This window comes from Pleurodeles waltl, chromosome 1_2, assembly GCF_031143425.1.
Source record: "Pleurodeles waltl isolate 20211129_DDA chromosome 1_2, aPleWal1.hap1.20221129, whole genome shotgun sequence".
In the NCBI taxonomy this organism is placed as follows: domain Eukaryota; kingdom Metazoa; phylum Chordata; class Amphibia; order Caudata; family Salamandridae; genus Pleurodeles; species Pleurodeles waltl.
This window is the reverse complement of record NC_090437.1, coordinates 1,148,587,572-1,148,600,794: the sequence shown is the minus strand read 5'-3', so window position 1 is coordinate 1,148,600,794 and position 13,223 is coordinate 1,148,587,572. Positions and strand designations below refer to the sequence as shown.

At 42.1% G+C, this 13,223-nt stretch overlaps 1 protein-coding gene across 3 annotated transcripts in view; it reads right to left on the bottom strand.

Moving 5' to 3' along the window:
* SLC2A9 (solute carrier family 2 member 9) overlaps nt 1-13,223 on the bottom strand; it is a 1,837,553-nt gene that overhangs the window by 777,948 nt on the left and 1,046,382 nt on the right. For all 3 annotated transcript variants that reach the window (XM_069202834.1, XM_069202850.1, XM_069202841.1), the window contains exon 8: nt 8,286-8,473. In XM_069202834.1, the coding sequence (XP_069058935.1) occupies nt 8,286-8,473 (188 nt within the window). The remainder of the gene's footprint in view (nt 1-8,285; nt 8,474-13,223) is intronic.

Below are 13,223 nucleotides of genomic sequence, written 5' to 3'. Positions count from 1 at the left end.
ACCTAAGCTCTCATAGTGGGGAAATGCTTTTCCTGATACATGAGTTGTATGAAGGACTCCTCTCAGGTTGAAGGAGAAAATCCTTCTAGGTATGGATAGGGTTTTAAATTGGAATAAATCTTGATCTAATCTCTAGGTGTCTCAGTTTCTATCCTTATTGTTGCTTCTATGTGCTACTACCTTACTCTTCTCTCTTCAGTAAATTAGTTTTCAATAAATGAGATGTTGCCTATTCTCGTAGTTAATACAGCCAATCTTGGAGATCTTACAGTGCTAAATCAAATAAAATCAAATGGTGAGTGTGCATTGGGTGTTGGATTGGGTAAAATCAAAGATTTGGAGGAAAGCCAGTTAGAGTCATCTAGAGTTATTGACAGATCACAGAGGTACAACAAGAGGAGAAATGGGGCCCTGTTTGAGGCCATTCTTGATGACAATCTTTAGGGATTATTCCCTATCATCCCCATGAGCACTTTTCAAGTATGAGGGCACAATGCTACGATTAACGTTAAGAGGCAAGAAAGTAGTTGTAAGGCTTCTAACTTGCTCCACAAAAAGCACCTGCTGACTCTATGAAAGGCTTTTGAGAAGTCGATAAATGCTGCATGTACAAGTTGTTTTCTTACTCCTATATAGCTCTCAGAATAGAATCTACAATAGCTATATTATGTAAAGTAGAGTAGTAGGCCTCAAAGCCAAAATGCTTACATTGAATAATGACTGTTTCTTGGACACAATATTTTAAACGATTGAGAATACTTTGAGCAAATACCTTGCCATCTGCATCAAATGGGTTATTTGGTGGTAGATGCTGGGTGCAACTTTTGGTCCTCTTTTGTAATGGGGAAGCATTGCACTGGAATCTGGGGATCCGACCCACCCTGTATCAGTGTTGCAATATGGGGGATAAGAACTTGGCCCATTAGTCTGAATCCTTTGTCCCTTCTGCAACTTGAATTTCATCTGCCCCCCAGTGCTCTTAAGTACCATGCCTCCTAACAATCTTAGCTATTTCCGATCCCAGTAGAAGGTCAGTAGGATAGGACTCAACCATTGCATCCCAGTCTTGTTAATACAACAGAATGTCATCTTCTTCGATGGAAAGAATGTTTGTCACTGATCCCGGCACTACATAAGTTAAATAGGTAAGTGGACCATTCCTCAAAAGGCATGGATATCACACAGGACCTTACTTTCCAGTCACTTTAGAGAACTACTAAAGAGCTATTAAATGTCAGAATATCCCTGCATTCTATGTATTTTTTCAACCGAGCTACCTCACAGAGACCATGCCAAGCTGATTTGCTTTTTCTCTATTTACTTCTGCACTATGCTTTAAATGCCTTTTCCTCAAAATCCTAGTTACTTTGCCATGATTTTATGAAAATGTGTCACATTGCCTTCAAATCAATCTAATGATCTGAATAGAGGCAATGATCAATGTTATCTCCTAAATGGCTGCTTCATTAATAAGCTCTGATGTTGATTCTGACAACGCTATTCAAACAGATATAAAAAAATGTAATTTAGTATTGTTAAAACTATTAAGAAAATCAATATGTGAGTATAGCTATTTATATGAATATTTGTTTAGAGGCCAAGAATCTGTGCATATGATTTTTGAATCTCCAGCATTTCAGTTCCATTCTAATTCTATTCAGCGACATTTCCCAAACTAACATCCAGCACTGAATGGTAAATTTTCATAGACAGATAACACTGAAAACAGATGAAACATGTTAAATGAGGAGATAAGGAATTCTACTATGTGAGTGCTGTCTGTTGGCCTGAAAGGTAAGTCCCTCTTTTTTGGTCCCATTTAACACCACACAGCCCAGCTTCTCATGTTGCGTGGTCACACTTTTGTCTGTCTACCTTTCTATGAATTTCAAGATCATAATTTGATAATTTACCGTTACAATCACCAACAAGTTAAAATCTGACCTACTTGTTTTTTCTAACAGTTTGAAACATAAAATCAAGAACTGGGGGCAATACAGTATTGTGATAGAACCTAGAGTTACATATAAAACCACAGGGAATTGTGCGTCAGAGATTACCGTGTAGGACGAAATATAAAACACTTTACAAATGTGAATAAACAGTATGCTTCCAAGTATACTGAAGTATAGTAAAGGTAGGCAATCCCTCCACTTGTGAGACCTCTTTTTGAGTTCCTGTCAGAGGTATGAATTACATAACAATTAACCATCAAATAGTTAATAGTTGTCTAAGTCACTTACGGTCAAATTTCAGCATTTATGTTATTGTCCATTGCCATATGAAAAGCCCTGCCACATTCTAGGAAAGAACCAAGTGGTTGCTTGAAGTTAATTTGAGGTGACAGCTGAGAATTTGTCCCCACCCAGTACGGCAGGGAGCCAAAACCAGCCAGATGAGTCAGCCCCATTGCTGTACATGATCTTCAGCTACAAAAAAACCCTGGAAGGTAGATTAACAATCCATCTATTTGAATTTGAGTGTACAACTATTCAAGGGTTGCTTTAGCACTGGTGGGGCCCGGTGCAATACATTTTTTTGGCACCCTCCTTTACATGACCTCCTTGGATTCCCTCACTATCACGCAGCATCTCTCCATAACCACTCTCTCAAATACATTTCATTTTTTTAAAGCACTGGTAAGAGCTGCCTTTACTAATCCACTCAACTATCCACATATATTACTGATCTGTTCTTTGCCGCAGGCAAATTAACCCTCTGTGTTACTTAATGGAGAACCAAAACTGTGACCAGACAAAACTCCAATCTCGCTCTCTAGCAGGAACATTGTTCACAAGCGTTATTTTGACATCTGTATTGCTGCCTGAAAGCTAGAGCCCAAGGAACTATGCAGCCGATGATTTTGAACTGTGTGTTAGTGCTGAACACAGTGCCCCCCCTTTCAGGTCAATGCCAAGTACGGCCACATCAGTCATACCACACTAAAGTCGGCCCTGTTAATAAACTAGGGACCTTGCCTCAAGAGTTATCTTTCATAAGTGCATAGTTAGAATGTGGGTGGTAGGAATTTCCATTGTAATTAGATTGAGATTTGTAGAATGATTGATAGTGAAAAGTTCGAGACATACTCCCCAAGAGGTCTGTTATTTGCCCCACAGAACTGTACAGATTCATCAGTGTGCTAGAGAGAGCCTTATTGACGACAGGCAACCAGACATTGTGCCACTCACTCGCACTTCCCCCACTCATAGCAACGGGCACAGTGATACAGGTCTCAACCTTGCAGCTGCAGTGGACCTTGCACGGTTGAAGCAGATATGCTAATTAAGAAAATTATTAATGATTTTTAAGTTGTTACTAATGTGAAAAGGCATAGTGAAATTAATCGTAGAAAAATAATGTGCATATTTGAAAAATGTCCCCTCGGGGTATGATCACCATGTGTACTAAAACAACTGAAAATGTGAAAAATAATGAAAATATATGAGAAAAATGTAGTAATATGTCATAATAAGACGCAAAACCTTTGTTTTGCATTATTAAATTAGCTGAACTAAGGGCCTAGTTCCACTGGGCCTCGCACACTCTGAACATGGAAAAACCGGACGCCTTGCAAAGGACTGGAAATCGTGGGCTGTAGCCTTGAACCGTTCGAAGTTCAAGTTACTTAGCTAGAATTTACTGCAATGTACCGGCGGACAGGAGATGATGAAGACAATTTGATACAATTACGTGCAGAGGAGGCTAAATGTACTTTCCTAGGACTTGAACCATAGAGACACTGACTGGAGAGCCATATGCAACAATTTAATACCTGAAGGGACGGATGATGAGGGCATCACATGGAGAACCAATCCGTTTCTTGGGAATAAAGACATATGAAAATTAGTCGATTTGGTAGAAAACAATTATAGGTTAAAGTAATTTCTGCCGACTGACTGACCAATTAGCAATTAAGGGGATGGACTGGGAGACCCTAATAAAAAGTCATGACAAGAGGGGGTAATTCAGAATTGCGGGGAGAAATTGATGACGTCAGGGGACGCTGTCCGAGGTGCTGATATTGGGTTCATACTCAATGAGCCTGATCCGTAGCTAACTAATTGATGACCTGAAGACGAAGACTGACTTGTTGCTATTCCATCCTGTATAGGTAGCTATAATAATGTGACTGATGATTTTGTGCCTTTTCTTCTAGGTAACAACTGCGCTGTTTGTAGAGATTCACACTTAGGTAAATGTTTCCAAATTAATGTTTTCTCAAAATTGTTTTCGCATGAAGACCCCCATGCTAATGCTAATCTGGGTTAGGTAGGCTGTTAGGGGTGATGTTGACAGCGACAAATGACTGACAAGCTTAATTGCTGAATTACCTTATTAATGCTGATATTCATAGTTTATGGTGTTGATTTGTCGCATATGATTTGAATGAAGGCTGAACTAACAGATGCTTAAAATTGTAAGCAATAGGGAGATAAAACTTGTTAACCTTTTTCCTGAGTAGTGGTTATTCTTGATTAGTATGGTATAATGTTGTGTTTTATAGAGTGATTTTCCTTGATTATTGATGCTAGATTATTGATTCAATAGTCACTGCATGACTAGGATACTCCATACGATTCAAAAGATTCATCCACCTATACGCGTCCCCTTGCAAGTTTACTTATTAAGGACCAGGCTCCCTAACACACCGTTTGCTAAATAAAAAGTAAGCATGCAGTCTAATAATCCAGATACTCCAGCTGTGACACCACAAGGTGACAGTCCATTTTGTTCACAGAATTAAACCCTGTCCACCTGCAAAGTAGTAAACTGCTGCCGGCACACTTGGATCAACCTTGGAATCATGGGAGTTGTGGAGGATGAAGGAGGGCACAAGCACAACCAGAGGTTTTTGCATCAGAGGAAGCTCATCTACAGTTACAAAGTACTTTTCTATATCATAACAGATGTCATTCGAGAATATTACAAATGTCTAATATTTATGGTTTGCACTAATATGTCAAAATTACATTTTTCTGAAATCAGCAGAAAACAATAAGACTGCTTATATTTGAGTGTTGCTTCCTTTCGATGGCAGACATACATATTTTGGTATTTAATTGATAAACTGAAGTTTCAGGATGGTAATTGTATGTGCAGTAAAGTAGGAAAACATAATCTAGGAGTTGGTGACCCAGACAGGAAGGTATTTGTGATGAGTAAATGACATAGAGATAACTCATGATAGAGCAAAGGTGATTAAATGTGCTGTAGGAAAGTAAAAGTATGGGGTGGAGTTTAGTGCCCAGGCAAGACGGAAGCTCACTAGAGGAGCTAGCGCCGGTGCATGGGCCTCTTCTCACGTCCATGGCCACGTCCTGACCTTGTGGCCACCATGGAGCCACACATTTATCATACTATTCACCATCTCTTCTGCAGGACTATGGCCTGAAGCTGGAGCGCTGACTCTGACGGCTTATGGCCTATTTCTTCTGCCTCATTTTGAGCTGCTGGAGGTAAGGGGGCACTGACTGTGACTCTTGCAATACACACTTCTCCTGACATTCAAAGAATCCCCCTCCCCAATGGGGAGCACAAACTGACTCTGTATGTGGATGATATTCTGGTCAGTCTTACCTATTCTGCTGGCTCACTGTGTGTTTTTATCGCTCTGATAACACACTTCTCTTCTCTTTCTGGGTATGGGATAAATTGGGGCAAGAATACAGTCATAAAAACGTTCACACAGCCCTGACTGTCATTATAGGTCTGCCTTTCAAATGGTGCCCTACCTACTTGGTATTGAGGTCACCCCTCGTCTCCCTGACATAGTGGAGTGCAATCTTGAACCCCTCCATGTGAGCCTTAAGGCCAACATGGCATACTGGTCACAGCTAGGTCTCTCACTTTGAGGGCAAACAAGTCCTACAAATAAATGTGATGTCCTGCTTGAACTATCTGCTCCACATGCTCCCACTACGCATCTTGGCTCAACTGATGGATGCTCTGGAAAAAAAAACTAAAACATTTCTGTTGTGTGGCCGGAGGCAGTGGCAGAAGCAGGAGAAGCTCTATGCAGCCATTGAGCAGGGTGTTCTTTGACTGACGAACATCTGGTGCTAGTGGTTTGCATCCCAGTTAGCTCCATTTAGATATGTTATGCACACCACTGCAGACACCCCTACATGGGTGCAGCTGGAATACTCTTCTTCTAGGTTGTCTCTGGGATATCAAAATGCTGCACACAGGAGGCACTCCCAGAATGATTACATCCTATCCTGTTCTGGCTGCCACTCTGCAGGTGTGGCGTAAGGCACACCAGCTGCTGAGGACCACCCCATCATCTATGTGCAGGCCCCTCTGTGGTGTAACACCTCTTTACCGATAGGGGGGTCGAACCCAATCGGCCAGTGTTTGAATCCAGGGTAATCCACCATCTTTCCTTCCTGGTTAAAGATGGAGACTGTAAGTCCTTTGTAGAAGCCTGAGAACTGTATGCCTCCTCACAAGCCACTTTTGGGACTACCAGTGCCTGCTGCGCTGTCTTTGTCACGTCCTGGGCTCTGCCATCCTTCTCATTGATGGATTACCTGGGAAAGAGGGGTACCTATATTTCCAGACTGTACTTGATTATTTTGGACCCCCTCTATTCCATTCCACTGGCCTGCTCCCTTCGTGAATGGTGGATAGAAAGGTTGCAGGTTACATTGTCCGAGGCAGACTGGGGAAATTCGCTCCTGGATCACGACTGATGCCTTACAGAGGCCCATCTCAAGTTCAACTGTTTCAAGGTATTGCATCGCTGGCACTGGTCACCACTCTAACTTTATAGGTCTTCTGTTATCGTGTCAGCTGCATGTTGGAGGTGTGTTTCTAAATTCACTTTAAGTGGCCAGGGTATGTCCAGATGTGGGTCCCTTGCTCACTGTGCCACTGGATTCAAGCTAGCCTGGCTGATGAAGGGTGATACCCCGAAACCAGTCCCAGGGACCTTGTGTCTGGTCCATGGAGGACCTGGACTGGCAGTTCAGGCTGGACTGTTCCCATGGGGAGCAACGTCAAGACTGATTTGAAAATGGCTGGGTGCAAACTGGTGGCATGGTGAGTAAAGAATGATGGATTCAACCCAGATCTGTGAACAGGGGTGAGTGTTTGAAAAGTTTCAGCACTCCGTCCATCATTCTTTTGTGTTGCTGGAGGCGTGGATCCATGGAAGGAGACACCTACTCTGGGACTGCTTCGCTCTGACAGCCTAGTAATCCTCTGTCACTACAACCATCAGGCAGACAATGCCTCTCAATAGGATGCTGAAAGTACAAACTGCTCTCCTCCATGACTTCGCCCAATGCCCAGCCATCATGATTTAACAGTCCAGGTGGTTGGCCTTCGCCTCCACCAAGACCACATCCTGAGGTTCTAGAGGCTGCCTGCAAGCCCAACCCGGAGGACTGGTTGCATGAATCGCTTCAGGTGGCTGCTTATGAGCAGATCGTTGAAAGAAAAACTGACCATTACAATGGATTCTTGGGCATGTGGGAAACCGTTCCCAGCACTCCCTGACTCACATCCCTCCTACTTTCTGACTCTCACTCAAGTCCTGCTTTCTGTGTCCTCATATCAACCTTTGCCCATTGCCCAGCCCTTGTCCCCTACTCTGCCTCACCCCCTCTGGCTCTGCATCTCTGTGCCCCTCTTCTGGGGGAGTTCTGAGCACCGCCCCCTTCTTGGCCACTGCCTGCTTTGCCTGATGAGTTCTTCTATTCCCCCCTGACATCCTGTCTGGCCTTTAAACTGTCCAGTTGTGGGATACTTGTTCTTTCCACCTGTCCCCATTTCCGCCTCACCCATCCAGATGCCACGTAGGGCTGTCGTTTTGGAGCCTCACCTTACCACTTCCTCCACCCTTCTCCCTACCGCATTACCCCAGACTGGTCCAAAGGAAGCTCTTCCGCTTTCACCTTTTCTCCTCTCCCCACCTCTCCCAGCCTCTCCTAACACCTTGGTTGCGAGGGGGCCAAGTGAGTCCTCTATGGTTTCAGTTTTGTCCTTGAAGACAACTACTGATCAGCAATTGAATGTTGAAACTGGTCCACTAAATCCTCTTCCTCTTCTAAAGTCACCAGCATAAACCTATAACTCTCAAAACATGAGATTTATATAAGCTATAATTATCATTTATCCATTTGTATGAGATTGCATTTGTACAGTCATTAACAGCAAAAAGAATAATCTGGTCACAAAAGAAGACACTTTCAAAATAATTATACGGTATAATTATGAATCTTGGAGCAATAAAAGGTGCCTACAGTGGCTGCATATGCAGTAGCTCATTGAATACTTACAGCATTCAGGCCGCAGAGCTGGTAGCAAGCCATGGTAACAATAACAGTGATTATCTGCCAGCGAACAGAGCGCTTCACTAGAAGTTGCGGAACAGACAATAATTGAAGATTCTTCTGTATTTTGCTCTCTGCTAAAACAGCTTCCATTGCCTGAAACACATTCTCTTTTCCAAGAAAGGCCTGAAATGCTGTGAAAGGAAATATGAAAATGTCGTTTAATATTTTAAACCAATAGGTTTAAGTTATCCTAAAACATGTACAACATTTCTCCATTTCTGGAGAGCCCTTTAAATGCTTAACAGTGTTTCATTCTGGCCATCCTCGATATATAGCCTAGGATAGTCCATAATAGACAGGCATGGCCAGTAACATATGTTGTTCTCTTTCTGAGGATTTGTTCAATAGTTACCTGCATTTTTTCCCTCGTTGCAGTCAATTAAGCAGCCTTGCAGTGCAATTTTAAAGCGACACTTGCACTGATCCACACATGAAACTATATTGAATCCTGGCATCTCATTGCTTTTATTTCGGAAATAAAGAATACCTGCTGTCGTATTTGACAACGGTCGTAGCAATGCAATTGCTGTGCAAAATAGCCGAGTACAGTTTATGTAATCTGACTTTTAGAGCACCTTTGCTCAAGAACAAATCTCTCTCGAAAGTCGTTCACTGTCTTACCCTGAATATGGAAAATGCAAAGAAACGAATCGAATTTGCAAGATATCATACACCTGTGCAAAATAGATAGCACTACATATTGAAAAAAGTGCAAGGGTCGCATACAACTTAAAGCAAAGCCCAGCAAATGACATGCGTGGTAAGACGATCGCTATGGGAAAGAAGCATGTTTTCATCACATTAGATATCACTTCATTCTCTTCACTGAAACCACAATTTTGCTTTCTTGCCATTTCCATTCTCAGAAACCTAAAAATTGTGCACAAATGTGCATAGTTCAGAGTGGGACATTATTAAAAAAACAGCCACACGGAACATAACTAAGGGCCAGATGTAGGTAAATTGAAAATTGCGACTTGCAACTCGCAATCCGAGATGCAGAAAGGTGTCTCAGACACCTTCTGCAACTCGCTATGGGGTCGTAAAGACCCACCTCATGAATATTAATGAGGTGGGTCGCAGTTTGCAACCCCATAGCGAGTCTAGGCACTCACAGGGATGGTGGCCTGCTGGAGACAGCAGACAACCATGTCCGTGACTGCTTTTTTTAATAAAGCATTTTTTTTTCTTTTTGCAGCCCGTTTTCCTTAAAATGAGCTGCAAAAAGAAAAAATTACGAAACCATTTAATTTAGTTTTTTTCAGAGCAGGCAGTTGTCCATAGGACCACTGCCTGCTCTGAAAAAATATTTTTGTGGGCATTGAGTGCGAATGAGTTACCATCCACTTCAAGTGGATGGTAACTGCGAGTTGGTTTGCGACCGCTTTCGCGGTATCAAAGCAACTCTGCATCGCGATGCGGTCGCAAATAGGAAGGGAACACCCCTTCCTATTTGCGAGTCGCAATCACATTTTGCGAGTCGGTACCGACTCGCAAAATGTTTTTCTGCATCGCGTAAGGCCTTTTGCGACTCGCAAACAGCGTTTTTTGCCGTTTGCGAGGCGCAAAAGGCTTACTACATCTGGCCTAAATGTTGTTCCTGGTGGTTTTCCCTGCATAACATCTTCTCTCCCAGAGCCAGGGCTAAAATCTACAGACAGATCAGCACGCTTCCATTCAAGTGGAACAGGAACAGAGATAAATCTATCAATGTGTATTGGAATGGCTTGTGGAAGCAGTTTAACAATGAGTCTATCACATTATTGAAGATGTCTGACTTCAGGGCGTGTCCAAAAGCATCCCCGCTTCAGAATGCATTCCTCTTATGCAACTGACATAAACCAACTTCCCCTCAAGGGCCAGGATCGGATCACCCTTCCATAAGGACCACAAAAAACACTAATTTGGCCATGGCTCATCAGAAAAATATTTATCCTAATAGGAGGTATTCTAGATTATCCCAGAGATATTTTTCTTGTCCAACAACAAACGAAAGTTCTAGCTAATTCTGTGAACCTGCTGCTAGGCAAATACATGAAATAAAACATACATAAATATTTAACAGTCATAGTAATATCTCGCATTACGGTTGGTAAATTAGTGATTTCCCTTACCAAGTTGGCATTAGTTATGAAACCATTTTTTTATAAACATAAACAACTTTCATTGTTATATAAAATGTTTGAGGACATCATGTGGTTCCTCTCTGAAAATAGTTCATTAATATTTAATTAATCCTAAAAGGGAAGTGAAGTATCCTATAATGATGGAAGACACAAATTAATACTAATTGCTTGAATAGCTGTTGTGGGGGGACTCTGGGAAATGTGTTAGGGTTGGGTAATGTACTTTCTACAATCACTGGCTATTGTACAGGATCTAGCACCTCTACTACTCCTCAGAGCATTCTTGGACCTGCAAAGACTCTATCTGAATTTAAAAAAAGACCCTGTTGATAGAAGACTTCTGACTCCTCCTGGTAAAGGGGAGACTTGCAGAAAGACTCAAACACTTCTAACTCCAGCTGGCACCCAGGAAGCTGAACAGTTCTCCAAGGGTCAAGTGGTCAGCCTCTTGTTGCCTGGTTCAGGGGCTCAAAAAGCAGAAAGGCTCCTGATCTCAAGAAAGTCCACCTGACCATCGAGGAATGGACCCTACAAGAGATCTGGTTGCCTACAAGATTTACTTGAGGGGGTTGGGACTGCAGGACTGACCACGAGGAATTTCTCCAGAACTCTGAAAAGGTTAGGACTTAGGGCATGATTTAGATTTCAGCACCCAGTCTTGCACTGGGTTGGGTTGTGCTTCATCAGTTCCGATGAGGAGCTGTGAGGGTAACAATGTGAGATCCTTTGTCGCACTGTGTCATGCTGCATCGGTTCTGATGAGGAGCTGTGAGGTGTTGTGATGCAAGTGTCTGAATTTTGCTGTGTCGAGTTGTTTCGCACTGCATCAGTTCAGAGGAAAACCACAATTGGGCTAGGAAGAGTACACTCTCATACCAGCCAAAGGTCTAGAACTCAAGGGCACCAATTGTGGGTCATGATTGACTACACAGGAGGCCAGCAGTAAGGCACATGCAGGTTGAGTTGAGTCTGGGAAGCTGGGTGTATGCAGGGCAGGTCTCTGGAGCTTGTTATGTCCCTGTAACGTAGAACAGGATACCTCCTGTTCTACGTTACAGGGACATAACAAGCTCCAGAGACCTGCCAGTCAGCCATCCCATGGAGTTACTATGGTAGTTCTGGGTTCAAGGAGCAAGTCAAGTCTCCCTTCCTTCTGCATCAGGGCAGCAGGTCAGTCGTTCTTGCAGAAGGACAGTCCTTTCAGCAGCAGGGCAGCAGATCAGTCCTTCTTCGTAGTTCTCACAGCTCCAGAAGTGATCTGAAGTGTGGGTGTGAGGGTCCTATTTTTATACCTGATGCTACCATTGAAGTGGGAGAAGCTTCTATTGTTTCCCTCCACAGAGGCATCTGGAATTCTCTGCCACTACTAGGACATGTAAAACTTAAAAGTACATGTCCCACTTTTTAAATATGATGCACTCTGCCCAAAGGGCTGTTTAGGGTCTACACTAGTGATGACTTATATGTATTAAAAAGTAAGGTTTAGGCCTGGCAAAAAAAATATTTTGCCAGGTCACAATGACAGTTTAAAACTGTACACACAAGCTGCAATGGCAGGCCTGAGACATGTTTTTAAAGGGCTATTTGTAGCATAATAATTTGTGCAGCCCTGTTAGTAACATTTAAATTACCTGATTTGAGTATCTGTAGTACCAATTTACTAGGGACTTATAATTACATTAAATAGATCAATTGGATGTAAGTCAGTTTTACTATGTTTAAAGGAGCGAGCACAATCACTTTCACACTGAGAGGCAGTGGTGAAGTACACAAAGTCCTAAAAGCCAACAAAAAATGATTCAGAAAACAGAAAGGGTGAAGGCAAAACCTTTGGGGTTGACCTTGCAGAGAGGACCCGGTCTAAAATTTATCATATTGATTGGTCGACAATAAATATTCATTGTCAATGTAACTAGTCTGGAATGCCTTTACTAGCATTATGATAGACAACTTATTCAAGTACAGTCTGGTTGTAATTACGAGGTTAAACCTCATAGTTGCAAAGTAGTAAGTAGCAAAGAAGTTCAGCAAACTTTAGCCAAATTCAATAGTTTTATATCTAGTTATTGTTAATATTCATAACTAAACATGTCATGCTATAAGTCTAAATATTGAATAAACACTGGATATTCTGCACTGGATAAAGCATTCATTAATTTGCTATTCTTGGGAGTTTAGCTCTATTGTTTGACATTCGTAGGGGGCTGGGATTGCAGAAACTTCCCTATCTGACTTGAGATGTATGCATTTCATATGGATAATAGGCAATCAGTAGCCTGGTTGAAGTTGAAGCAAGACAATGAAACCTACTACTACAGCCTACAGATCACCCAGATTCTACATTCACAAAGGCTTTTTTGATGGAACTTCTGACTCTTCTGTTAGTTTGGTCAAAGTAGAACGCTACCCCTCTTAGAAGAATTCGAGGAAGAAGGAGCCTATAGACACACTCTCGTAAGAAAAGGAGTTTGATAAATAGAAGGAATTCATTAACAAGGCATTAGCAATAATCAAAAAAGAACATTCAACACCCAAATCAGGTTATGAATAGTTGGTCATCCAGTAAAGATTTAGAATTAAAGCTCGAAGGATATGATTTATTATTCTAGTCTATTAATGACTGTAGAAGATAAAAACAATCACATCAAATATCTATGCTAGGAAAGCTTTATCACAAGGTGGATTTGTAGGGAATCTACGAGGCATGTAGCATAAGCTGGGTCACCTGAAAAAATAGTGCTTCTTCTAGCAAAGC